General features: G+C 39.7%; 1 protein-coding gene across 14 annotated transcripts in view; it reads right to left on the bottom strand.

The window, feature by feature from the left end:
* DMD (dystrophin) overlaps positions 1-21,593 on the bottom strand; it is a 2,228,404-nt gene that overhangs the window by 132,033 nt on the left and 2,074,778 nt on the right. For all 14 annotated transcript variants that reach the window (XM_061410475.1, XM_061410469.1, XM_061410467.1 and 11 more), the window contains one exon: positions 20,704-20,765. In XM_061410475.1, coding sequence (XP_061266459.1) covers positions 20,704-20,765 — 62 coding nt within the window. The remainder of the gene's footprint in view (positions 1-20,703; positions 20,766-21,593) is intronic.

Below are 21,593 nucleotides of genomic sequence, written 5' to 3'. Positions count from 1 at the left end.
GGGCTCCAAAATCACTACAGATGGTGACTGCAGCCATGAAATTAAAAGACGCTTACTCCTTGGAAGGAAAGTTATGACCAACCTAGATAGCATATTCAAAAGCAGAGACATTACTTTGCCAACAAAGGTCCATCTAGTCAAGGCTATGGTTTTTCCAGTAGTCATGTATGGGTGTGTGAGTTGGACTGTGAAGAAAGTCGAGCACCGAAGAATTGATGCTTTTGAACTGTGGTGTTCGAGAAGACTCTTGAGAGTCCCTTGGACTGCAAGGAGATCCAACCAGTTCATTCTAAAGGAGATCAGTCCTGGGTGTTCTTTGGAAGGAATGATGCTGAAGCTGAAACTCCAGTACTTTGGCCACCTCATGCGAAGAGCTGACTCATTGGAAAAGACTCTGATGCTGGGAGGGATTGGGGGCAAGAGGAGAAGGGGATGACAGAGGATGAGATGGCTGGATGGTATCACTGACTCAATGGACGTGAGTCTGAGTGAACTCCGGGAGTTGGTGATGGACAGGGAGGCTTGGCGTGCTGCAATTCATGGGGTCGCAAAGAGTTGGACACGACTGAGTGACTGAACTGAACTGATCACAAATCTGATTTGGCTCAGATATGAGGATAAGAATTTTTAAATATACTAGTTATTTCTCTGAAAATTAATGTCTACATATATATGAACACATATAAGTAACTCATTTTTCATTAGCTCTTTAGACATTGTCACATCTTTCTCTCTTCATTAGTGTAAAATCTCCTTAGAGCCAAGTAGCATCCTTCCTTATTTGTCACCCTTTTTTTAAAAAATATAAATTTATTTATTTTAATTGGAGGTTAATTACTTTACAATATTGTATTGGCAAAACCAATACTCATCACTCTTAAGATAAATGTTATTTTAAAAAACTGTTTAGCTTTGGTAACTTTCAACTATTCAGAAGCCTTAAAACTCAGATTAAGACTTTGTAGTTGATCCTTTATGTAATTGTCAGTTTTTGCTTCTAATTGAAAGTGATTTGCATCCTCCCTCTGCCTCTCTTCATTCTCTGGTCCCCAATCCCCACCCATGTCCATTCCCTTCAATATCACTGTGAAGAAAATAGATGCCAAAATGGACATCAGTGGAAATCTGACCCTAATTAGCATGAGAAAAACAAATTAATCTTTTGCAAAACTCTCTTTTGGTAACTGGTACTCACCACTTAATCTTATTAGGGAAAATAAACTGTTTGGGTTTCTATTATTGTTGTTATTATTTGATAAGTGGAAGGAGATAATGTGTTAAATCCTTAAGCATGGATAGTTAGTCCAAGCTAGTACACAATTCAAGCTATTTAAATGACCAGGAACATAGTAAACTGTGCTGCTTTCTAGTTGGAGGTGGGGGAGGGTGTGGGGAATGGGTGATGTGACTCAAACTGCCCGTGCATGCAGAAGCCTCATTAGAGTATGATGTTTATAAAAATAAAGTATGTTTCAGCTTTATGTGTTACTTTTTCTGGAGACCAGATACTAGTCCTTTTAAAGATGCTAATATAGAAATCATTCTCAAGAAGAAAAAAAAAGACTCATCACTTAGCTGCAGCTGTTATAAAATTAATCAATGGCAGGAGCTTTTCATTAGATAATGGACTGCGTTGTCCCCAGACACAGACTGAGGATGCTTTTAATAAGAAAGGATGCCTTAGGGATAGATCTGCATTCACCCATCTGTGTGTCTAGACAATACATTTGAATCAAGAAATGAAATTTTCATGTAAGCGGGAAAAGACTCTTTTTTATCACTTCAAAACTCTGATGTGGTTGGACATTGCCTGATAGAAAGCATGCCCTCCCTCACTCATTTGAGGGTCCAGTCCAAGAGTTAGGCAGACTGAGTTCCTCTGCACACCTCCTAGATGGCTCTGAAGTCACACCAATGAGTGCTCGCCTTTCCCCTTTCAGTAGTAATGTTCAGGCTCCCCCAACCCCTTTTTATTGACTCCTGCTGCACAAAAGGCGGGAACCATTACCCTATTTTCTACCTCTTTGTTTCTCTGTCCTTTTATCTCAGCTTTCACTGAATCTGACCCAGCCTTTATTCCCCTTTGACTCCTGGACAAAACTACTTGGGGACAAGCTTAAAGTAGACTTAAAAAAAATGTAGGTGACTCTTAGGTCAACCCTTTTTGTACCCAGGCTTCCCTGGTAGCTCAGTGGTAAAGAATCTGCCTGCTAGTGCAGGAGACGCAGGTTCGATCCCTGGATCAGGAAGATCTGCTGGAGAAGGAAATGGCAGCCTACTTCAATATTCTTGCCAGAAGCATCCCATGGACAGAGGAGCCCATGGGGTGGCAAAGAGTCGGAAACAACTCAGCAACAACAAATTCCCTATAGAGTTCAAGAGGTTAAAACAGAAGTGGCAGGCTCATGGCAAGAGGAACCCTAACATTGATCAAGTGCTCAAGGGCAGATGGTGTTGCACTTAATGCCACTGAGTGCTCACAATGCCCTGAGTTCCATATCACTTCGCTCATTCAAGATCAAGAAAAAGAGGCTCACAGATCTTTAGTATAATAACTTCCCTAGGGTTGCAGCCCAGAGCCTGGATTCCAGGCCAAGTTGTTCTGACTCCCAAAGTACTGGATGGCCTTCCCTGCTCCTCTGCTACAGGAGATAGGGGGCTTTGCTTGCCCAGTGTGTTTGTTACCCCAGCCAGCATGAGGGTGATGGGCAGTACGCTCAGAAGGGCCACGATGCATGGCGTCAGGGGACAGAGAGAGGGTGGGGTAGGGATGTTGAGAGATCACAGAACCTTCATGCAAAGAAAAATCAGGACCAGAGACAGGAAAGCTGAAAGGTCAGTGGAGTGACCAGGAAGGCAACTAGACCTCTTAAAATTAACTGTCCAGTTCTTACCCAGAGAAGCTTTCAGAGTAAAGGAATAAACCCCAGCATTGTGAGTTTCTACCCCCAAAGGATTGCTTCCATAGAAACACGGACTGCATTCTATTCACACCCTGCAGTATACATCAGGCACTCTGAGGGTTAAATTCGATTTTCTGACCTAAGGACCTAACCACCATTTATAAGCCATTTTATTCCAAGTTGTAAGCAACTAGCTTACAAATAAACTTTCGGAACACAGCCCAAGGGTAAGTTCAAAAAGGACTAAATCTTGTCTCAAGGCAGGAATGTGATTCTTGCCTGACTGCTGAGGGATTTAATGGTTACTGGGCAACCAGGAATTAAATTCTTTAGGTAGCTTTAACTTATCTCTACCTACTCCTTATGGGTATTCTTTGGGGGATAAATAAAAAACCGTAACTTTCATCAAATAAGAAAATGATACAGTATCCTAGAAGTAGAAATCTCTCCTTTTAAATCTTCCTTTTCGGAAGGAGAAACAAAAGGACTAGAAAGTTCTTAGTAACTTGTCCTGGGTTCCCTAGTCAGTCAGAAGAAAAACAAGGACTAGAAGAAGCCAAGTGTGTCTCTTTTTTCCCTCTTCCCTGCAGAGAAGAGGTGCTTTAGTTAAATTCATCAAACAGCCGAGGAACCCTCTTAAACAAGCAAATGCCAAAAATTTGCACATACACCAGAACCATCCTGTTCCTATATGTTCTCTTATTGATCATTGTATTTTACTGTAGTAAGAACACTTAACAACCCAACTGCAGGGTCCCTTCCCTGAGAGAGCCAGAGAATAAAACACAAAGGCTCATTCTAAGCGGGTCTTTGAAACTACTCTTTCGGCTTAAGGGTTTCCACTTGCTCCAATTTGAACAGAGACCGGGTGATTCTTAAATCCTGACAAATATTTGACACCTTCACATCACATTGGAAAAAGAAAATTTCCCAGAAGCCAGCAAGTCCTAATTTTTCCCCTGTGAGAGGACTTTCTAGACCTTGCAATCTTAAGTTTTCAAGATTCAGCTCCTTCTAAAGTACCCTGACATAGAAAGTCAAGACTATGCGGAGGTGGAGTGTGTCATAGTAGGAAGTTGGGAAGGGAGGATGTACATATTTCTTTTCAAGAACATCAGCATCCAACTTTGGAAGCAGGCAGCCAGGTCCTAGGCACGCCCTTAATTATGTCAGGGCTAGTTCACCCTCCCCGTACTTTCAATAATCTTAATTCCTCCACTTCATAGGAATGGTTTTTGTTCGTTTTAGACATCCTGAGAACCAGTTAGCTTTTATACGGTTTCTAACGGTTGTCTAGTTTGACTTAAAGGTCACTAGTCACCAATTTTCAACCTCTTTAACATTTATTTCTGGGTGTTTGTCTCATAAAAATACAAATACAGCTCTCCATGTAACAAATTTTCATTCATAACCTGTCAGGCTGCTATTCTACAGGGGAAAAAAAAAGTGCTTTAGTTTAGTTATATAAAAGGTGATGGCATCAAAGAACAGAACACCATATGTGTAATGGTATCAATGGTTAAGGGCACATTTATGTGCCTATACGCTTGTATCAATATATGCATAAAATATCTACAGAAGGAAACAGAGAACTCTGTCAATAATTGCTTCTGCAGAGCGACATTGGTGGACTGATAGGGCTGAGAGAAGACTTACTTTTAATTATATATATATTTTTTAATTTTCTTGGCTGCATTGCACGACATGTGAGATTTTAGTCCCCTGACCAGGGATCAAACCTGTGCCCCTTGCATTTTAAGTGCAGAGGCTTAACCACTGGACTGCCAGGGAAGTCTGAGACACTTTTCACACTGCCCACTTGAATTGTTTCATTTTTTTAAAATCATGTGCACATGTTACTTTACAAAATGACTGTTAAATCTGTCTTCTTTTTCATACTTCTCTGTGATTTCTTCCAAATTCTTGGTTTCATCCACTATCTTCCACAAGAGTGTTACTGTATAATGGAAAAACTAATGTCTAGAGACCAAGAAAAGTTGGTGGGTTCTAGCTATGACTTTACCGTAAAAGAAGAGTACTAATGATGGCCATTTATTTGGTGTTGACTCTATGTTAGTAATAAATACATACATTCTCATATAATGCCTCCAACTCTGATATTGTTATTTCAGTCCCATCTTATAGACAAGCACAGCAAAGGCCTAAAGGTTGACACTCCAATCTGCTGGACATTAAAGCCACACCCCTCCATCATGAAGCAGTCTTCCAGCATCCTAGGGCAAGTGACCTCAACTTCCCTGAGTAGTTTCTTTAATGGTGCAGGGAACACTCATAGTACCTGCTCTGTAGGGGTTTGTGAGGACTACATGAGACACCATATCTTAAAAGCTCCTAGGAAAGAGAGATCCAGGATATCGACTTGTTAGCTAGAAGTTAGGAACCTTACTCTGTTCCAAGTATTTCCTATATGGGCTGAGTTGCTAAGTCATGTCCGACTCTTTTGCAGCCCCAGGTACCGTAGCCTGCCAGGCTGCTCTGTCCATGGGATTTTCCAGGCAGGAATACTGGAGTGGGTTGCCATTTCCTTCTCCAGGGGATCTTTTTGATCCAGGGACTGAACCCTCGGACCTGCGTCTCCTGCACTGGCAGGCAGATTCTTTATCACTGAGCCACCTGGGAAGCCCATTTCCTATATAGAGTGCAATACAAATACAAAGACTCTTTTTATCAAGTTGATGATCCTAAAATAGGCTTCCCTTGTGCCTCAGATGGTAAAGAGTCGGCCTGGAGTGCGGGAGACCCAGTTTTGATCCATGGGTCAGGAAGATTCCCCTGATCCTAAAATATTTTTTTAGTTCCCCTTTCCAAAAGCACTCAGGGGATTTCTTCTTCAAACTGCCACTATCATGTCCCCGAAAGAAAGTTTAGCTCATGAGCTAAATCACTGAGTTAGGAGTTTAAAGTACATTTAAATCCCAGCTATGCCATGTGAACAAATTACCTATACTCTCTGAGTTTCATCCATGCAATGGAGATAATAATATACTTCACAGAGCTTTTGAGACAATGGATGAGAAATATATGCTTATGGTATCAAAGTTTGCACACCTACATGAGCAATCCCAAATAAATCTTTGTAGACAGATGAACTCTTATAAATAAATCCTTAAGCACATAAAATCAATGCGATTCTGATACAGCCTACTGTCCTAATCAATCTGCAATTTCCTCTCTTTGTTTAGTGGTATCACCATTCTCTGGGTCATGAAGGTGCAAAGTATAGAAGGTATCTTATAACTCTTCTTTTTTCTTTAAAACCTACCAATCTGTGATTACGTTCAGACAACTCTACCTTGGAAAGAAAACTTTTACTATCATGGCCCCATGTCTTTCCCCCATGGCTATTCTAAGGCCTTTCCATCTCAACTGCCACAACGCAAAACAAAACAGAATAAACTAATCTCTTCCCTCTCTTCCTTCAACCAAACCATCCCATCAAATTCTCATTCCTCAAACCAGAACACAGACCTCAGCATGTCTCTCTTCTACAGATTCAACATTTTCCCACTGCCAATCAAATGAAATTTAAATTTCTCATTCTATAATTTAAGGCACTTTAATTTACGCTGAATTCAATGGTACCAAATCAGGTTTTCTTCAAAAATGTGAAGATTCTCAAAGAACGATATTCTTACTGGCCCTCAAACAAGCTAGCCTTTCTCTCAACTATACCTTTGCTTATGCCGGTACACTATCTGGAATATCTAAGTCTACACTTTATTTCACATAGTCTTACAAAATTCCTTCCTAGAACAATGTTTTATTCTACTCTCCAAATCATTTCCCCAATGATTCTTATCAGTTTTGCTTTTTCTACGTGTATAAGGTGCCGTACATTTGACCTTGATACTATGTAAGTTAGTATACAGTCTTATTGTATATGGTAACTATCTCATATATGTCAAGTCTAGAAGGTATCTTATAACTCTTCTCTTTTCTTTATTCCCCAAAGGAGACAGTCTAGTCTTTCATGAAGCTGAAATACTGCTTTTCAAGAATCTATATACAACCAATAGAGTGATACCAGGCAATAATAAGCTCTGGGTATGTGTGTTAGCTTGAATTTAAACCTTCAGACTTTCCAAGTTGAGATATTTAAATTTGCCTTGGAAAACAAAATGGGTGTATGCCGGCATTCATAACCACTACATCAGCGACAAGAGAAAATAACACGGCTATCATTTGGGTTGCAAAGGCAGAAAGGATGTAGAAGAACTTAAGCATTCTTCCACTGGCCACAGGCAAAGCCCGTGCTGTGCCCCACTCTCTATCACAAGGTCCACTGCCTATCCAGGTTCACCCCAGCTCGGGAGATGGACGGGGATCATTCCTTACATTGGGCTGGCCAAAGAGTTCATTTGGATTTTTACAGGATATAATGGAAAAAACCTGAATGAACTTTTTGGCCAACCTAATATTTCTTTGTGTCCTGTTGCTCAGACAGGACCTGGAACATTCTAAATACTCCATATTTGTGAAGGAAAAAGAATCCCATGTGACTGTATAACAATGGTAGGTGTGAGTTTCCATCACTCACAAGGCAGGAGACAACCTTCCTCTGCGACCCATACCGAATACACCTTTAAGAACAGAACTAATGTAGTTTAGGGCTCTGCAGATACAAGAAAGACTGAAGAAACTGGAGGTGGCACAGAGATAAGAAAATTCCACAATGTGTGGGCAATAGGTCCACCAAGGATGGAGTAAGGAATTAGGCTTATTTAGCTTGGAGAAGAGAAAGCTAAAGCATAGTTCACAAGCTGTACTGATGTCATCATGAGTCTCTTGTCACCAGGGTCTGTCAGCACAATGGAAAACAAAAAGCTTATATTATGTCAGAAAAGCTGGGCAGAGTTTGGTTTGCTTAAATTCTGGTTTTGCTTTCACAGTACTCACAAAAGAAGAGAAAGGCTGAGTAAACATTTAAAAGAAGATGACCACGGTCACTAGTAATCAAAGATGTGTAAATAATAAGGACGATATGGTTTTACTTTACAACTTCACAACTCAAAGTCATGCTCCACACTGGCCAGGGCATGCAAGGTGAGTACTTTCCTATATTAAGAGTGTACATGGGCACAGGCTTTTGGAGAGAATTTCAGGCAGTATATTTACCATGAAACTCAAAACATTATTATCCTTTGACTTGGTGATTACACTTCAGTGAATCAAATACAGAAAAGCTTTATGCACAAAGATGTTCCTCACAGGCCTACTTAGAGCAGTGAAAAAACTGGAAACAGCTGTGGAAAATATTATTGGCTCCATACTCTTTAACTGCACCTTGGCCAGAAACTGTAACTGAAGCAAGAGGCTACAAGCCTTAATTGACAGTGTCGCAAAGAACCTTGAACAGCATGTGATCATTCTAAGCACAAATGTTTTGGGAAGACAGTGTGTTCTACCAGTCACTGCTGCTGCTGCTGCTGCTAAGTCGCTTCAGTCATGTCTGACTCTGTGCGACCCCACAGATGGCAGCCCACCAGGCTCCCCCGCCCCTGGGATTCTCCAGGCAAGAACACTGGAGTGGGTTGCCATTTCCTTCTCCAGTGCATGAAAGTGAAAAGTGAAAGTGAAGTCGCTCAGTCGTGTCCGACTCTTCGCAACCCCATGGACTGCAGCCTACCAGGCTCCTCCGTCCATGGGATTTTCCAGGCAAGAGTACTGGAGTGGGGTGCCATTGCCTTCTCTGCTACCAGTCACTAGCTAAAGGTAAACATGTATTTGTATGTATCTGTTATAAAACTTACAGGAACTTATCATAAAGTTGACTTTCTGTCTACATGTGTTTGCTAAGAAGGCAAAGATTTTTCTGGAACACTGAAAGCTTCCAAGGAGAGTTGCCTTGTCACCTCAAGAGCATAGATATTTGGCAAAAGAAGTGGTAACAATTAACATATTTGTGGTAGAAAAGCATTTGTTCGTGTAAATATATAAACTATATTTATCATAGGATAAATTTTTATCGACCTTCTGATTCCTGACTGCCTATTTTTGACTACACTGACTTTATTCTGTAACATCTCTAATACATTAAGTAGCTTTTTGGACAGAAGACATCATAACACTTTACTTGGCCTGCTCCTCAGAAGCCTGTTTATAATAAATCTCCAGAATCTTAGAGATTTATTTCCATAAATTCAACATGAGTTTGAGTTTTCTTTGTCATTAATTAATTTTTAGAAAATAAGAAATTATTTTTTAAAAGTGGTATTTCAAGAAAATGTAACTTGGAAAATGACATCCCCAAAGAATTTAAGAATGAGAGAAAACTTGGGGCACTGACCAAAGCAGGATACATTATAAACATATTACCTCAAACAACTACATATTAATAAAAATGCATAGAAGAAAACACTGGAAGCAACTCTCTAAAATGTAAATGGTGGTTATTTCTGGGCAAAGAGATTTAAAGTGATTTTTGTTTCCTTTTACACTTCATCTTTCCCAATTTTTGGAATGCACATATGTTTTTTACTGTTCATAAAAGTAAGATTACTATAAAAATGTTTATACCTTCAATACTATTTTTAGCCTGTGGTCCCTAAAGTTTAGGATTCACAATGCTTGGCACACTCTCACGTATTTCTTGAGTCAAGGAACCAAAGAAAAATTGAGGCTATCAGCACATCCAATTGTGTTTACTGTTTCCTTGTTATTTAAATTCCAAGTCTATAATGACACTTTCTTTCAAGGGCCTCAGCTCCTTGATTATTATTCCTTTTAGAACAAAATTAATTCCAGGGTAGCAGTTTACCTGGTTTTGCTAAGATATCAAATTGACAATGAAATATACAATTTAATTGATAGTCCTAACTTTCATTACTATGAGACTTTATCTTCTACTTTCTGGAAAGAACTCTATCTCTCCAGAAACTTCCATGTTGCTAGTTTAATCATCTGCCTTAGGAAAACATTGTCTACATCCTTCTGTCTTCTTGAGTGGGATCTGTCTTCTTCCCCAGCAAAATCGCCTTCCCTTGCTCTACTGGGTTTCATTCAATGAACATTTATTTAGAGGTTACCATGTGCCTGGTGCTAGTGACAAAGATGAGGAAGACAGTTCCTGCTTTAAAGAAATTCATTCGTTAGTCTTGAGACACTTGAGCATAAATAACTATAAATAATGCAAGTACTATAATCAAATGTGTGTGAGCTTATTCTTAGTGTCTGGACTTCTGTGCAGACAGCTTCTTGACGGCTCCCTCCTCTTTGCTTGTTTCCTTTGAACCCAGTGTGCCCTTTCAGTACCTCATCCAAGTTGCTTCAGACTCAGACAATCCTACACAAGCTTTTAAGACTCTGTGTTTCTCTTCCCTGCATATTGGCAGATGGCTGACTGCATCACGGTCCATGAGGTCTCCTGTTCTTTAGTCATCTGCTTGCTGGTTCTCAGATCCATTCTCTGACCTTCCCCCTGCTCTGCTCGCTACGACAGAGAATGGCATTTTCCTGCTCCCTGACAACCAGCTTCTGAGCAAGTGTGGCCAAAGGGAGTCAGTGGCAGAAGCACAGTGGGAGGGGGCAGGAGGAAGGATAGGCCAGGCTATTTCGTCCTTTCTCTCTCTGTCTTCAGCACAAGCTCTGGGAGTAGCCTTGTCTCCTCTGTGGCTCCCGCTCCCCCTGCCCCTCCACTGGCCCCTCCCTCAGTGGTCCCACCTGGCCACTGGTTCGAGCTCCAGGTGATGGCCCTGGTAAAACCATCTCTTGGCACTGTCCCTCCAGCCCTGGCTACAACAGAGGTGCCATCTGTCTGTTTGGTCACCCAATGATGGAAGAGCTGAGAAGCCAACTTCCTGCACAAATTCCCTCTGTCTGAAATAACTCGAGTGGTTTCCATTTTCTGACTGGACCCTGACAGATCCATCATCCAAGTCAAAAATCTCAGTGTAAAAACCTTCCACATGGGGGACTTCCTCAGTGGTCCAGTGGTTAAGACACTGTGCTTCCACTGCAGGGGGTGTGGGCTTGATCCCTGGTCGGGGAACTAAGATCCCACAAGCCATGTGGCGAGGCCAACAGGGTAAAACAAAACCAAACAAACCTTTAACGTGTCACAAGCTTTTTCTGGTCTCATCCCTCCTTACCTCTGCAGCCACTCCCTTGTCCCCTCCCTACCATAACAGTACTGCCACCACTTCCTCTGCATCAGGCATTTCTCTGGGCATGTCACATTATTTCACAGGCTTTCCCCTTTCTTTTTACTCTTGAGTTATTGTACATGTTTCTTTCCTTTGGATAAGGAAGGACACGAGGTAGGATAACAAAACTAACAGTAAGTAGTGCTGTATCATTATCACCATCAATAGTAATTATAGCTCCTTGAATAGTTACTATTTCAGACATTTTGTAATGTACATATATTCTTTCTAATTCCCATAACGCTCCTCAAGGTAAGTACTGTCATAAAAATTTAACAAATCACAAAACTGGGGTACAAAGTTGTTACTGCTTTGTGTTTGGCCACAGAGAAGTGGTGGCAGAGCCAAAATTTCAGATCCACGTCTTGCCAGCCTCAAAGTCAATGAACTTATTGTCTTGCTACATCATGTTACCTGCTAACCTCAACTCATTAAGTGACATTAATTCACAGTATAATCAACCTGTTTCCTACTGACTTCAACACACAACAGAGAGTACACACACCACATTTTATGTTCCAGATAAAAACCAAACTTGCTAGCAAGGCCTAGGAATTGGTAAAGAATACAGATCCCATTCTTTGCCTGAATTTTACTCAACTGGAAAAATATCAATATAAAATCTTGTAGGAAATATTTTCTAGGTGTTCATCTTTGGTGTCAATTACCCTTTCCCAAGGACACTTGATTTGAGTTTACATGTATACTTTCAAAAATGAAATGCTCTAGCAGAGTGCCACTCAAAGTACAGTTTTCCCACAAAGAGACAAATTGGGACTGGGTCAAGCAATTTGTATAGCAACTTCACAATGCCGTGACATCCAAATGTGTATTCAATGGGGCCATTTCACTGAATGAGATACAGACTAGCTCAAGCATGGCTGAACTTGTGCAGTGAGTCACGTGATATGAGTGTACACTAGTCAGTTTTGATAAGACCACCTGAAAGTCCGTGACATACTGGATGTTTAAAAAAACAATTGTCCTTCATCAGTTGAAGAAACACTGCTCTAAAACTGACAGCCTCTTTGTAGAACTTGAAAGCAAAATATAAACTAAGCTCTTTCCACCAAAATGAATGCTTGATAAACAATATGTGTGTAAACATATAAATATATGGGCACATGGGCATGCACACACACAGATGCAAACTCATAGGTAACGTATGTCCTGGTTACATAAGCTTCGATTATAAGAAGGCACAAGGACTCTGCTGGAGTGATGCAAAGGATCAAGACTTTGTGGAATGGCCAATTCTCAAACATTCTTGCAGAATATCACCAGTTCACAAACACGTTAATGACTTATCCACTATGTCAGAAGGAGAGTCTTTCAGAGTATTTTTAGGTCACTTTATTACTACTATGGAGAGTATGGACTTTAAAAACTTACTATCTATTTTATATGAGAGTCCTGAATGTTTTGGATCTCTTTCCAGCAAAACTGCAGCTCCTAAGAGACATACAGAGGTAATCAGACTTCTGTGCTTAAAAAAGAAATATTGGCAATGTCTGAAAAAGAGTTGACACGTTTTTAGATGCCTTTACTTTATGTGCAAAAAAACTATCTTCTGCAGAACCAGCTACATAAAATGGTCCACATCCAGCACTTTTCTCACAGCTGCAGGTGTAACCTTAACGTTCCTCTTATTTAGATCCAGTAAACCACCCTAATTTTGGCAGCTCTTTACAATTGTAAACCAGTCTAAGCCTGAAAGAGAATCCTTTTGAGTTTCCTTCTGAAATAAGCTTTGGAAGATGCAATTCAGAAACATCTATGCATTTAGGTTCCTCAATTAGAAGCTTTAAATCAAGTTATTTGAACAAGAAGAATATTATAAAAGGATATCCCATTAAAATGCCATAAATTCGGGTGCTAAGATTACATTTCTATTTTACAAATGGGGACGATCAATTGATCTTAACTGAAGTTAAAAGAGCCGATTATTTTTCTTTTCTCTTTTATAAGCAGGATAGAAGTGAAGGAAGACCATTCATAACAGCCTTAATGTCTTGTGCCTTCTATTTTGCTAATCTGAGTAAATCTCCCGTGTTAACTTTGTCAGCTAGGGAATAAAGAATGTCATTTGAGATTCCATAGCTTAATTATGCTGATAAAGCAGTTTGATAAATCGTGCTACGAGTAATGGATATTCCTTGGAGAACAGTGAACTAGGAGCCATAAAATGCGTGCTCTGGACTTGGTTCCTTATCTTCCACCTATATGTCAGTATGAATAAGTCAAAGCAAGTTTTGTGCCTCAGCCTGCTCAAGTTAAGACAGAAAGAAGGAAACTGTGGCCCTATCCACTCATATGGCAGCATTATTTTCCAAATCAAAATCAGGAGCCTACTCAAGCGGATGGTAGGACAGAAGACCTGAAACTGGCAGAAAATTCACATGCCAGCTATGTACCTAATTTATAGCTGCGTAAGGATTACATACAGTTATTTTCAAAAGGTCTTTGCACACTGTAAAGTGCTACAAAGATGGAAGTACAATAACTACTCATGCGATGCTCTTATTATTCATATCTTCCAGGCTGGTGGCCACAAAGGAGGCCTGGAGAGTTGGGTACAGCGTGCATAAGGCTGAGCCAAACCCAGCCAGAAGTTCAATTAAACCCAGACATTTAGATATGGAAGGTTGCTGCCCAACTTGGTAAGTCAGAAATCTGAAACTGAGGGAAAGCAAAGGACCAGCTCAAGGTCACAGCCAAGTGGGGATCTGAATCGAGATATTCTTTCCAGCTCAAGGTGCTATGGTATAAAATGCAAAGACAGAAGATTTAATCCCTAACAATACTTAAAGAAATAGAGACAAGAGAAGGAAAATACAAAACATTGAGTAGCTTGAGTAGGTTGAGTACAGCTGAGTTTATAAAATATGCTGCGATAATCATTAGGACATGCTCCCCGTGCAGAAGGAATTCAGTCATTCACAGTACTACTCGCCAGAGCATCCTCAGGAGGGAATATTTAATGGAATGGAGAAAGCCTACCGAAAGAGAGAGAATATGCTAACTTCATTTCTCTTCCTCTTGGTAATCTGAGGAAAGAACTATAGGACTTGTATGACAGTGTTTCTAACTCTATGTGCGGAGTGTGTGTGCATGCTCAGCCGTGTCCCACTCTCTGTGACTCCACGCACCGTAGCCCACCAGGCTCCTCTGTCCATGGAATCCTCCAGGCAAGAATGTTGGAGTGGGTTGCCAATTCCTTCTCCAGGGGATCATCCTGATCCAGGGATCAAACCCACATCTCTTGCATCTCCTGTACTGGCAGATGGATTCTTTACCACAGAGCCACCTGGAAATCAACTCTATATGAGCAGCTACAATTGTTTATTAATGATGATACTGATGCATCTTGAAAAGCCTCTTAGCCTTTTGACTCTCTTCACTAGGGCTGCTGAAGAATCACACTGGCCTGAGATCCATCAGACCCTAGAACTGAGCCCTCACTTGAATCCTCTGAAGTTCTTCTCAGGCGTTAGGGGCCACATGCTGATGGACTGCCTTCAAATCACAAGGGTTTTTAAGACCACTTTTCCTAAGGATTCCTAAAATAGTTATAAGTCTATTTTTGAAAACAGAGATTCTGCATCATTTGGTTGAATATCATGCAAAGTGGGCTCCAGACTTGGGGCGACAGCTAAGAGGGGCTAGGTCCTTTTAGAGAATGCCAGACCCACAGAAAAAGAAGGCAACCAATTCCCCCAGAATTGGTTTTTTCCCCTAGAAAAAAACTGGTAGTGAAAGAACTTCAAAAAAGGAAAAGGTAATTGGGTTAAGAAATGTCAGATCATCTGCCACATCTAGATTTTAGTAAATGGCTGCAAATTAAATTGGTTAACTTTCTGAAGCTTCATGATTCTCTCTTAACATTATCCTATTTTTTTAAAACCTATGTCTCCTTTACAAACTGCTGTTCCTGTGCTGCACTGCTGGTATGCCCCATGTAAACACCTCATACTATAGGGCATAAAGAAGCCAGGGAATGGACCACATAAAGATTTTATTGTATTTATAATTAATATACTCTCAATAAGACAAACTAAGAAATATATTTTGAAATTATTTTTATTCTATGTCTGTTGGGGATGGAGTGCTTTAAAAAAAATGTTTACTTAACATTTCAGTGATGAACTTAAGAACCTAGACATAAATTGTGAGAAAATGACAGGCTTTTTATCATAGAGCAGCACTTTACATAAATCAATATTGTATTAGTATTTCAAAATAAATTCCAGAGCATATTACTACCTAACATCTACTGATTTTTAAAAATGTCTTTTGGAGCCTTAAAGAGCTTTAGGTTTTAAATCACCGAGATAACCGTTTGGAACAACACTCTTGCCACTCTATTCGTAAAGATGCTAATGGAAACCTGAAATTCACCTCATGAATGGAACATATTATTATGTCTAAGAAATGTGGAAGAATATGCCTCTCAACAGCAAATACAGGGCCCAGCAGGTATATTTCCCGAGAGCCTCCCTACTAGAGGGTGGCAGCTTGCCCTCACTTTACCTGTAAGACAGGAATAGGTGGCAGGATCCTCTCCCTGTTGGTTGTTTGCCAAAAATGTGCATTTTTTAAAATAGGGGTGATTAAACTTTTAGAAATCCATGTGTCTGCAAAATCAGCCAAAGGTACTTCTTGAAAATTATAATCACAACAAGTTTTGGAAACAACCTGACCCACTCAGCCCAAAGCAAGAGAAAAACAAAATTCTTCAATATTTTGGTCCAATACCCTCATTCTAAGGATAAGGATAATAAGGCCATGCTGAAAAAAAAAATGGCAAATTTTGTTTTTTAATATACCACTCACCCCACCATATTCAGGGTAGTCAGAGAAACATACTGAAAGAAAACTGCTTTTTGAGTTGTTCTTATTGATTTCTTTGTGCAAACAAAACAATGCTTTTGCCAAATCGTTAATGTTGCATATAAAAATTTTTGGAGCCGTTCCAGTGCTCCACTTCCTAATGACTGTCAGGTCACCACTGTGAACATTTAAAGTATTTTACTAAACCTTGTATTGTGTTTGTGTGGGAACCTGACAATTTCTTCCTTCATAACTTGGAATTTGTTAAACATGTACACAGTTTAAACCAAGGGGAAAACACAGTATTTTTAACCTTTGATGAAAACTCACTCAAAAAAGCCATTTTAGATCTGTTGAGAATAACCTGAAAATAATATTTTTTAAGTCAACTTTTTATGAATGGACATATCTGGAGACTAACAACACATGAGATGATCTCTTTGTGTTTAAATTTATCTGATAAAGTTTATGGGGAATCAGGACTTAACTTTTGTCTATGTATGTGTGATGTGGGGCAAGGTGTGTATGTGACTATTGCTGCTTGTCTGTCACAGGTTCTCATTGGTTAATGAATTAGAGCCCTAGGGACTCTAAGGAAAGGGATAGATAGTACAGATGAAGAAAATTTTCTTGTTAAATACTGTATTGTAAGTAGTATAAACTCACTGTAGAAAGTCAGAAAAGAAGAATGAAAAAGAAAATCACCTAAGAATTCTACTAAGTAGAAATCTGCAAGATTAACATTTTGAGTAATCCCATAGCCTTCCATCAGTTAATGCTCTGGTGCTATTTTTGCCTGGAGAAGGAAATGGCAACCCACTCCTGTATTCTTGCCTGGGAAATCCCATGGACAAAGGAACCTGGTAGGCTGCAGTCCAAGGGGTTGCAAAGAGACACGACTGAGTGACAAAACAACAACAAGGGCAGTAAGGGTACTTAATCTTGTAGGTTATTTCAGGGATGTAGACACCCAACAAACTACTAAGTCCATCACTCCATGTGTACCTGGCAACAGTGAAAGGAAGAGTGTCCACTGTCCAGGAATCCACCATACTATTTCTAAAAATGGAATGGTTTGTTCCAGAAATACCATTCAAATAACTGTCTATCCATAGGTAAAACCGTCAACCCTACTTGTAGCAGGTGCATGGTAACCTACAAGGACATACTTTCATAAGCTAATAAAATAAATGAGGTAATTGCAAACAGTAACAGAAGACCTGGGGTGGATCCCAGGGTAGGTACAGTGTGTTAGTCCCTCAGTCATGTCTGACTCTTTGTGACACCATGGACTGTAGCCCACCAGGCTCCTCTTTCTATGGGGATTTTCCAGGCAAGAATACTGGAATGGGTTGCCATGCTCTCCTCCAGGGATCTCCCCAACCCAGGGATCAAACCCAGGTCTCCCACATTGCAGGCAGATTCTTAATTGCTAAGCCTGGCACATGGTTTCTCTGTACCTGACTTCACCGCCCTGTGAAAGAAGGCTGTTGACACCCTTTACCAGGCACAATGGTTGCTGATATCCATTTCCATGTTCAGCACACACAGAAGGCTCTCAATAAATGGAAGATGCTATGTAACGTGTTACCATTTGAATAAAAGCCTGGGAAATATGTGATTGTGACAAAAATATTGAAAATGTAAGTTTTGAAAGCTGAAAATCAAATTTCAACACTTAGTTCATTTCCAAGATGTTTGTTGTTAGGAGGGCAAAACACAAAATTTCAAAAATGGGGGGAATGAATGGTGGTGGAATTGACCACATATTTATGATGGCAGCATTTTATTCCATGTATATGACCTCAATTAAGTTGATTTCATCAAAGAATAAGTCTGTTAACAAATGAACTCTAAAGTTCCCTGCAACTGTAAAATAACATTATCTTCCACAGTCAGGTGATTTGCCCAAGGTTACTAACCATGCCAGATTACCAGCTTGAATGATCAAGCTACTGAGAAAACTTTAGAAATATGATGATAAAAAGCATATTTAATTCTGATTGAAGATGCAAACACCTCTTCACTGAGAGTTCATAATTAGCTCTGTATCAACCATGTTTGTGAATTCTCATTGCAGAGTACTTCAAAGTAAGCTGGTAGAGTGTACAATGCAATGAAATGGAAAGATATCTGAGGTACATTTCCTTTAGGTGAATAAAAAATGATTACAAAAAGAATGATTCAACTTTTATAAAAATGTATGTATAGAGAGAAATTTTTGAGGATACCTGTTAGATGGCTAAACATTAGTTAGCTAAGAGGTGGGTAACAGATTATTTATCTTTTCTTTTTTTAGTAGCTTATTTATATATTTTTAAACATTTTAAAATTTGAATAAGTATTGATTCTATAATAATTATAATTTTTCATCTTTTTGTGCATATGGAATCTTAGTTCCCCAAGCAAGGATCAAACCCATGCCCCTTGCAGTGGTAGCTCAGAGTCAATCCCTGAACCACCAGGGAAGATCCTCTCATTTTTAAATAAAAGTAAATTAAAATTTTATAACTAAAGATCACTGTGATTAGAACAGGAAAAATTACAAGTGGGTTGAGCCCCTGTAAACCAGAGGTTATAATTAGTAAGTCCAGTTTAAATAAGCTCTTTACTGAAAGATTTCTAGTTTGTCTTGAAAAATCCAGAGTCTTGAGAGCGCTGGGCTAGGATGACCAGCTCCCTCAGCACAGCCACTGTCTACTTCAGATGAAGTCTCATTCTCTCATTTACCAAAACGTAAGCATTCAAGTTTTCCACCTGTGGTCTTAACAATCCAGCATAAAAGCCAGAAACCTTCTGCAGGGGCTGAAAATGTAGCACTTGAAGATTAGTTGATCCTGATTTTCCTTCAGTTTTTAAAAGTGTGTGTGCGTACATATGTGCCTGTACATACACACACACACACATACACACACACACAAATACACACACTCTTACTGTGAGACTGGGCTAACATAATATTACTTGTATTGAGTATCTCTGGCTAGTAGAATTTTAAGTGACTTTTCTTTTACACACTTTGGCTTTTTTTCCCCAGATTTTATAGAAGGAACTTCTGTCATTTATATTTTTCTTTATGTTTAATCTTTTATTTTATATTGGAGGATAGTTGATTAATAAGATTGAGTTAGTTTCAGGTATATAGCAGAGTGATTCAGCTATACATATAACTATATATTATTTTTCAATTTCTTTTCCCATCTAGGTTATTACAGAATATTGAGCAGAGTTCCCTGTGCTAAAGTTTAGGAAAACAATCAGGGCAGGGGAGACGCTAATATCTCCTATCCCATCTTCATGTGTGCATGCTCAGTCACTCAGTCATGTCTGACTTTCTGCGACCCTATGAACTGTAGCCCATCAGGCTCCTCAGTCCATGGGATTTCCCAGGCAAGAATACTGGAGTGGGTTGCCATTTCCTCCTCCAGGGGATTTTTCCCAACCCAGGGATTGAACCCATGGCTCCTGCACTGGCAGGCAGATTCTTTACCACTGAGTGACCTGGGAAGCCCCCACGCCCTGTCTTCATAGCTGGAATTCATTAACCAAAGGGAACTGATGGCAGAAGGGCAGCAGGAGCTACACACAGGTACGTGGCTACATAGACGTCGAAAATATATGTCCGAGTATCCTGATTCCCATGGGTTTTCTCACAAAATTTAAAACCCGAAGAGTTCACCTCGTGCATTTCAGTCTGTAAATACATCTAGTCAAAAAAAAGTCTTTAAAAAAAGAGACACTGATGTATAGAACAGTCTTATGGACTCTGTGAAGAGGGAGAGGGTGGGAAGATTTGGGAGAATGACATTGAAACATGTAAAATATCATGTAAGAAACGAGTTGCCAGTCCACGTTCGATGCACGATACTGGATGCTTGGGGCTAGTGCACTGGGACGACCCAGAGGGATGGTATGGGGAGGGAGGAGGGAGGAGGGTTCAGGATGGGGAACACATGTATACCTGTGGCGGATTCATTTTGAAATTTGGCAAAACTAATACAATTATGTAAAGTTTAAAAATAAAATAAAATTAAAAAATAAAAATAAAAATGTTTAGTAGTAGAGAAGGCATGACGATTTTTAATTAAAACAACAAGTAGAAAAAAAAAAAAAAACAAGTAGTTACAATGTGAGGGGATTCAGTTCAGATTATTCCTGAGGGATCAAAAATGGCAAGAGAGTGGACTTTCATCAAGCATTAAAAAGACTGGTGTTTCACCCTTATTTGGAGGTTGTGCATCTGTTAAAAAAATTCCAAGTTATGGGAAGGGTGGGTGCTGCCAGGCTCTTACACAAACACAAAACAAGCCATTGTAGACCAATCATTGAAATGTACATGCTAATAACCTGATGCGCTTAGGATTATGAGCACTGGAGTGACTGCAGAAAATTCCTTGACACAACATTCGTGGTTTGGCAAAAGTGTTTTCTTGGTTTCACAAGGAAGAAATCAATCAGAACAACTTGAAACAGTTTTCTTCCTTTGGGGGAAAAAACTGCCATCCATCGCAAATACTTTTTTCCCATCCTTTTAAGCAACAACAACAAAAAAAAACTAGTAAGGCCTTTTAACCTGCTCAGATATACTGAATTTTCAGGAATCAGTGAAATCCTAAAACTTATTTTTAACCAACCTTGGAAAAAAAGAAAGCTAATGGTCAATTTTGAATAGAAAGGTGCTGCTGTTTTTCATTTCTTAAAAGAATCTAGTGATATATTTAGATAACAAATGGCTTGCACACTACAAACTACTTTATCCTATGAGTCATCTGTCATTTCATCTGGAGGAAAGATGGCCATGTCCTTACCTAAAGACTGGTAGAGCTCTGTCATTTTAGGATGGTCCCAGCAAGTTGTTTGGGTCTCGTGGCTAAAACATAAAACACAAAGAGAGACTTTAGAATTTAGAATGAGTAATAGAGAAAAAGAGAGACCAAAAAAAAAAAAGTACAGAATGCTTTTAGATCATTTGGCTTCATGACTTCAAAGGACTTCCATCCTGTACTGACAAATATTTATTTTACAACAGAAAGGCTCCTACCTTTGCTTTCAATGGGAAAAGCAATATGATCATGATTTTGTAACCAGCATTTGTTTATTTTTTGCACCCACGAGTCTGGTGCACTTCTGTTATCAGAAAAGGGCCTGGATATGTAATCAATAATTGAAAATCAGGGTTTCTTCAGCTATCCAACTCAGAACATACCGAAAGAACACAGACAAGGGTTATTCAACTCTGTCAAAGAGATACTGGACATTAATTTCAGAAATCAATCGCCTCGCTTCTCACTTGCTCTCACTGCCCCTGACACGTTTCCCTTACTTTCTTCTCTGTATCCAGATCTCATCTCCATGATGATGTCAGCTTAGGGTTTATCCATTGCCCGACTCATAGATCATTCCTATCTTCCCACCTCCCATTATTTTAGAGTATCTTTTTGACTCAGCGCTCGCTATGCCACTGCACCTTTTCCTATATTTACTTGGGCCTGAATGAAGCATTCACAGTTCCCTTCCATTTCTCGAAGTTTAGGTAAATGTGGTTGCCAGCTATCAGCTCCTGCCGCAAAAAGAACAGAACACCTTTGTTCCTCATTCGATTCCGGGAATAAACCTGGGAGAGATAACTACATATACTTTTCCTTTACTTTGGACCATCTACATAAATCACCACAGCATCATATTTCCAGTTTGGGGG

Source organism: Bos javanicus, chromosome X, assembly GCF_032452875.1.
Source record: "Bos javanicus breed banteng chromosome X, ARS-OSU_banteng_1.0, whole genome shotgun sequence".
Taxonomy (NCBI): domain Eukaryota; kingdom Metazoa; phylum Chordata; class Mammalia; order Artiodactyla; family Bovidae; genus Bos; species Bos javanicus.
Note: the sequence above shows the minus strand (reverse complement) of the source record. Positions and strands in the feature narration are given on the sequence as shown.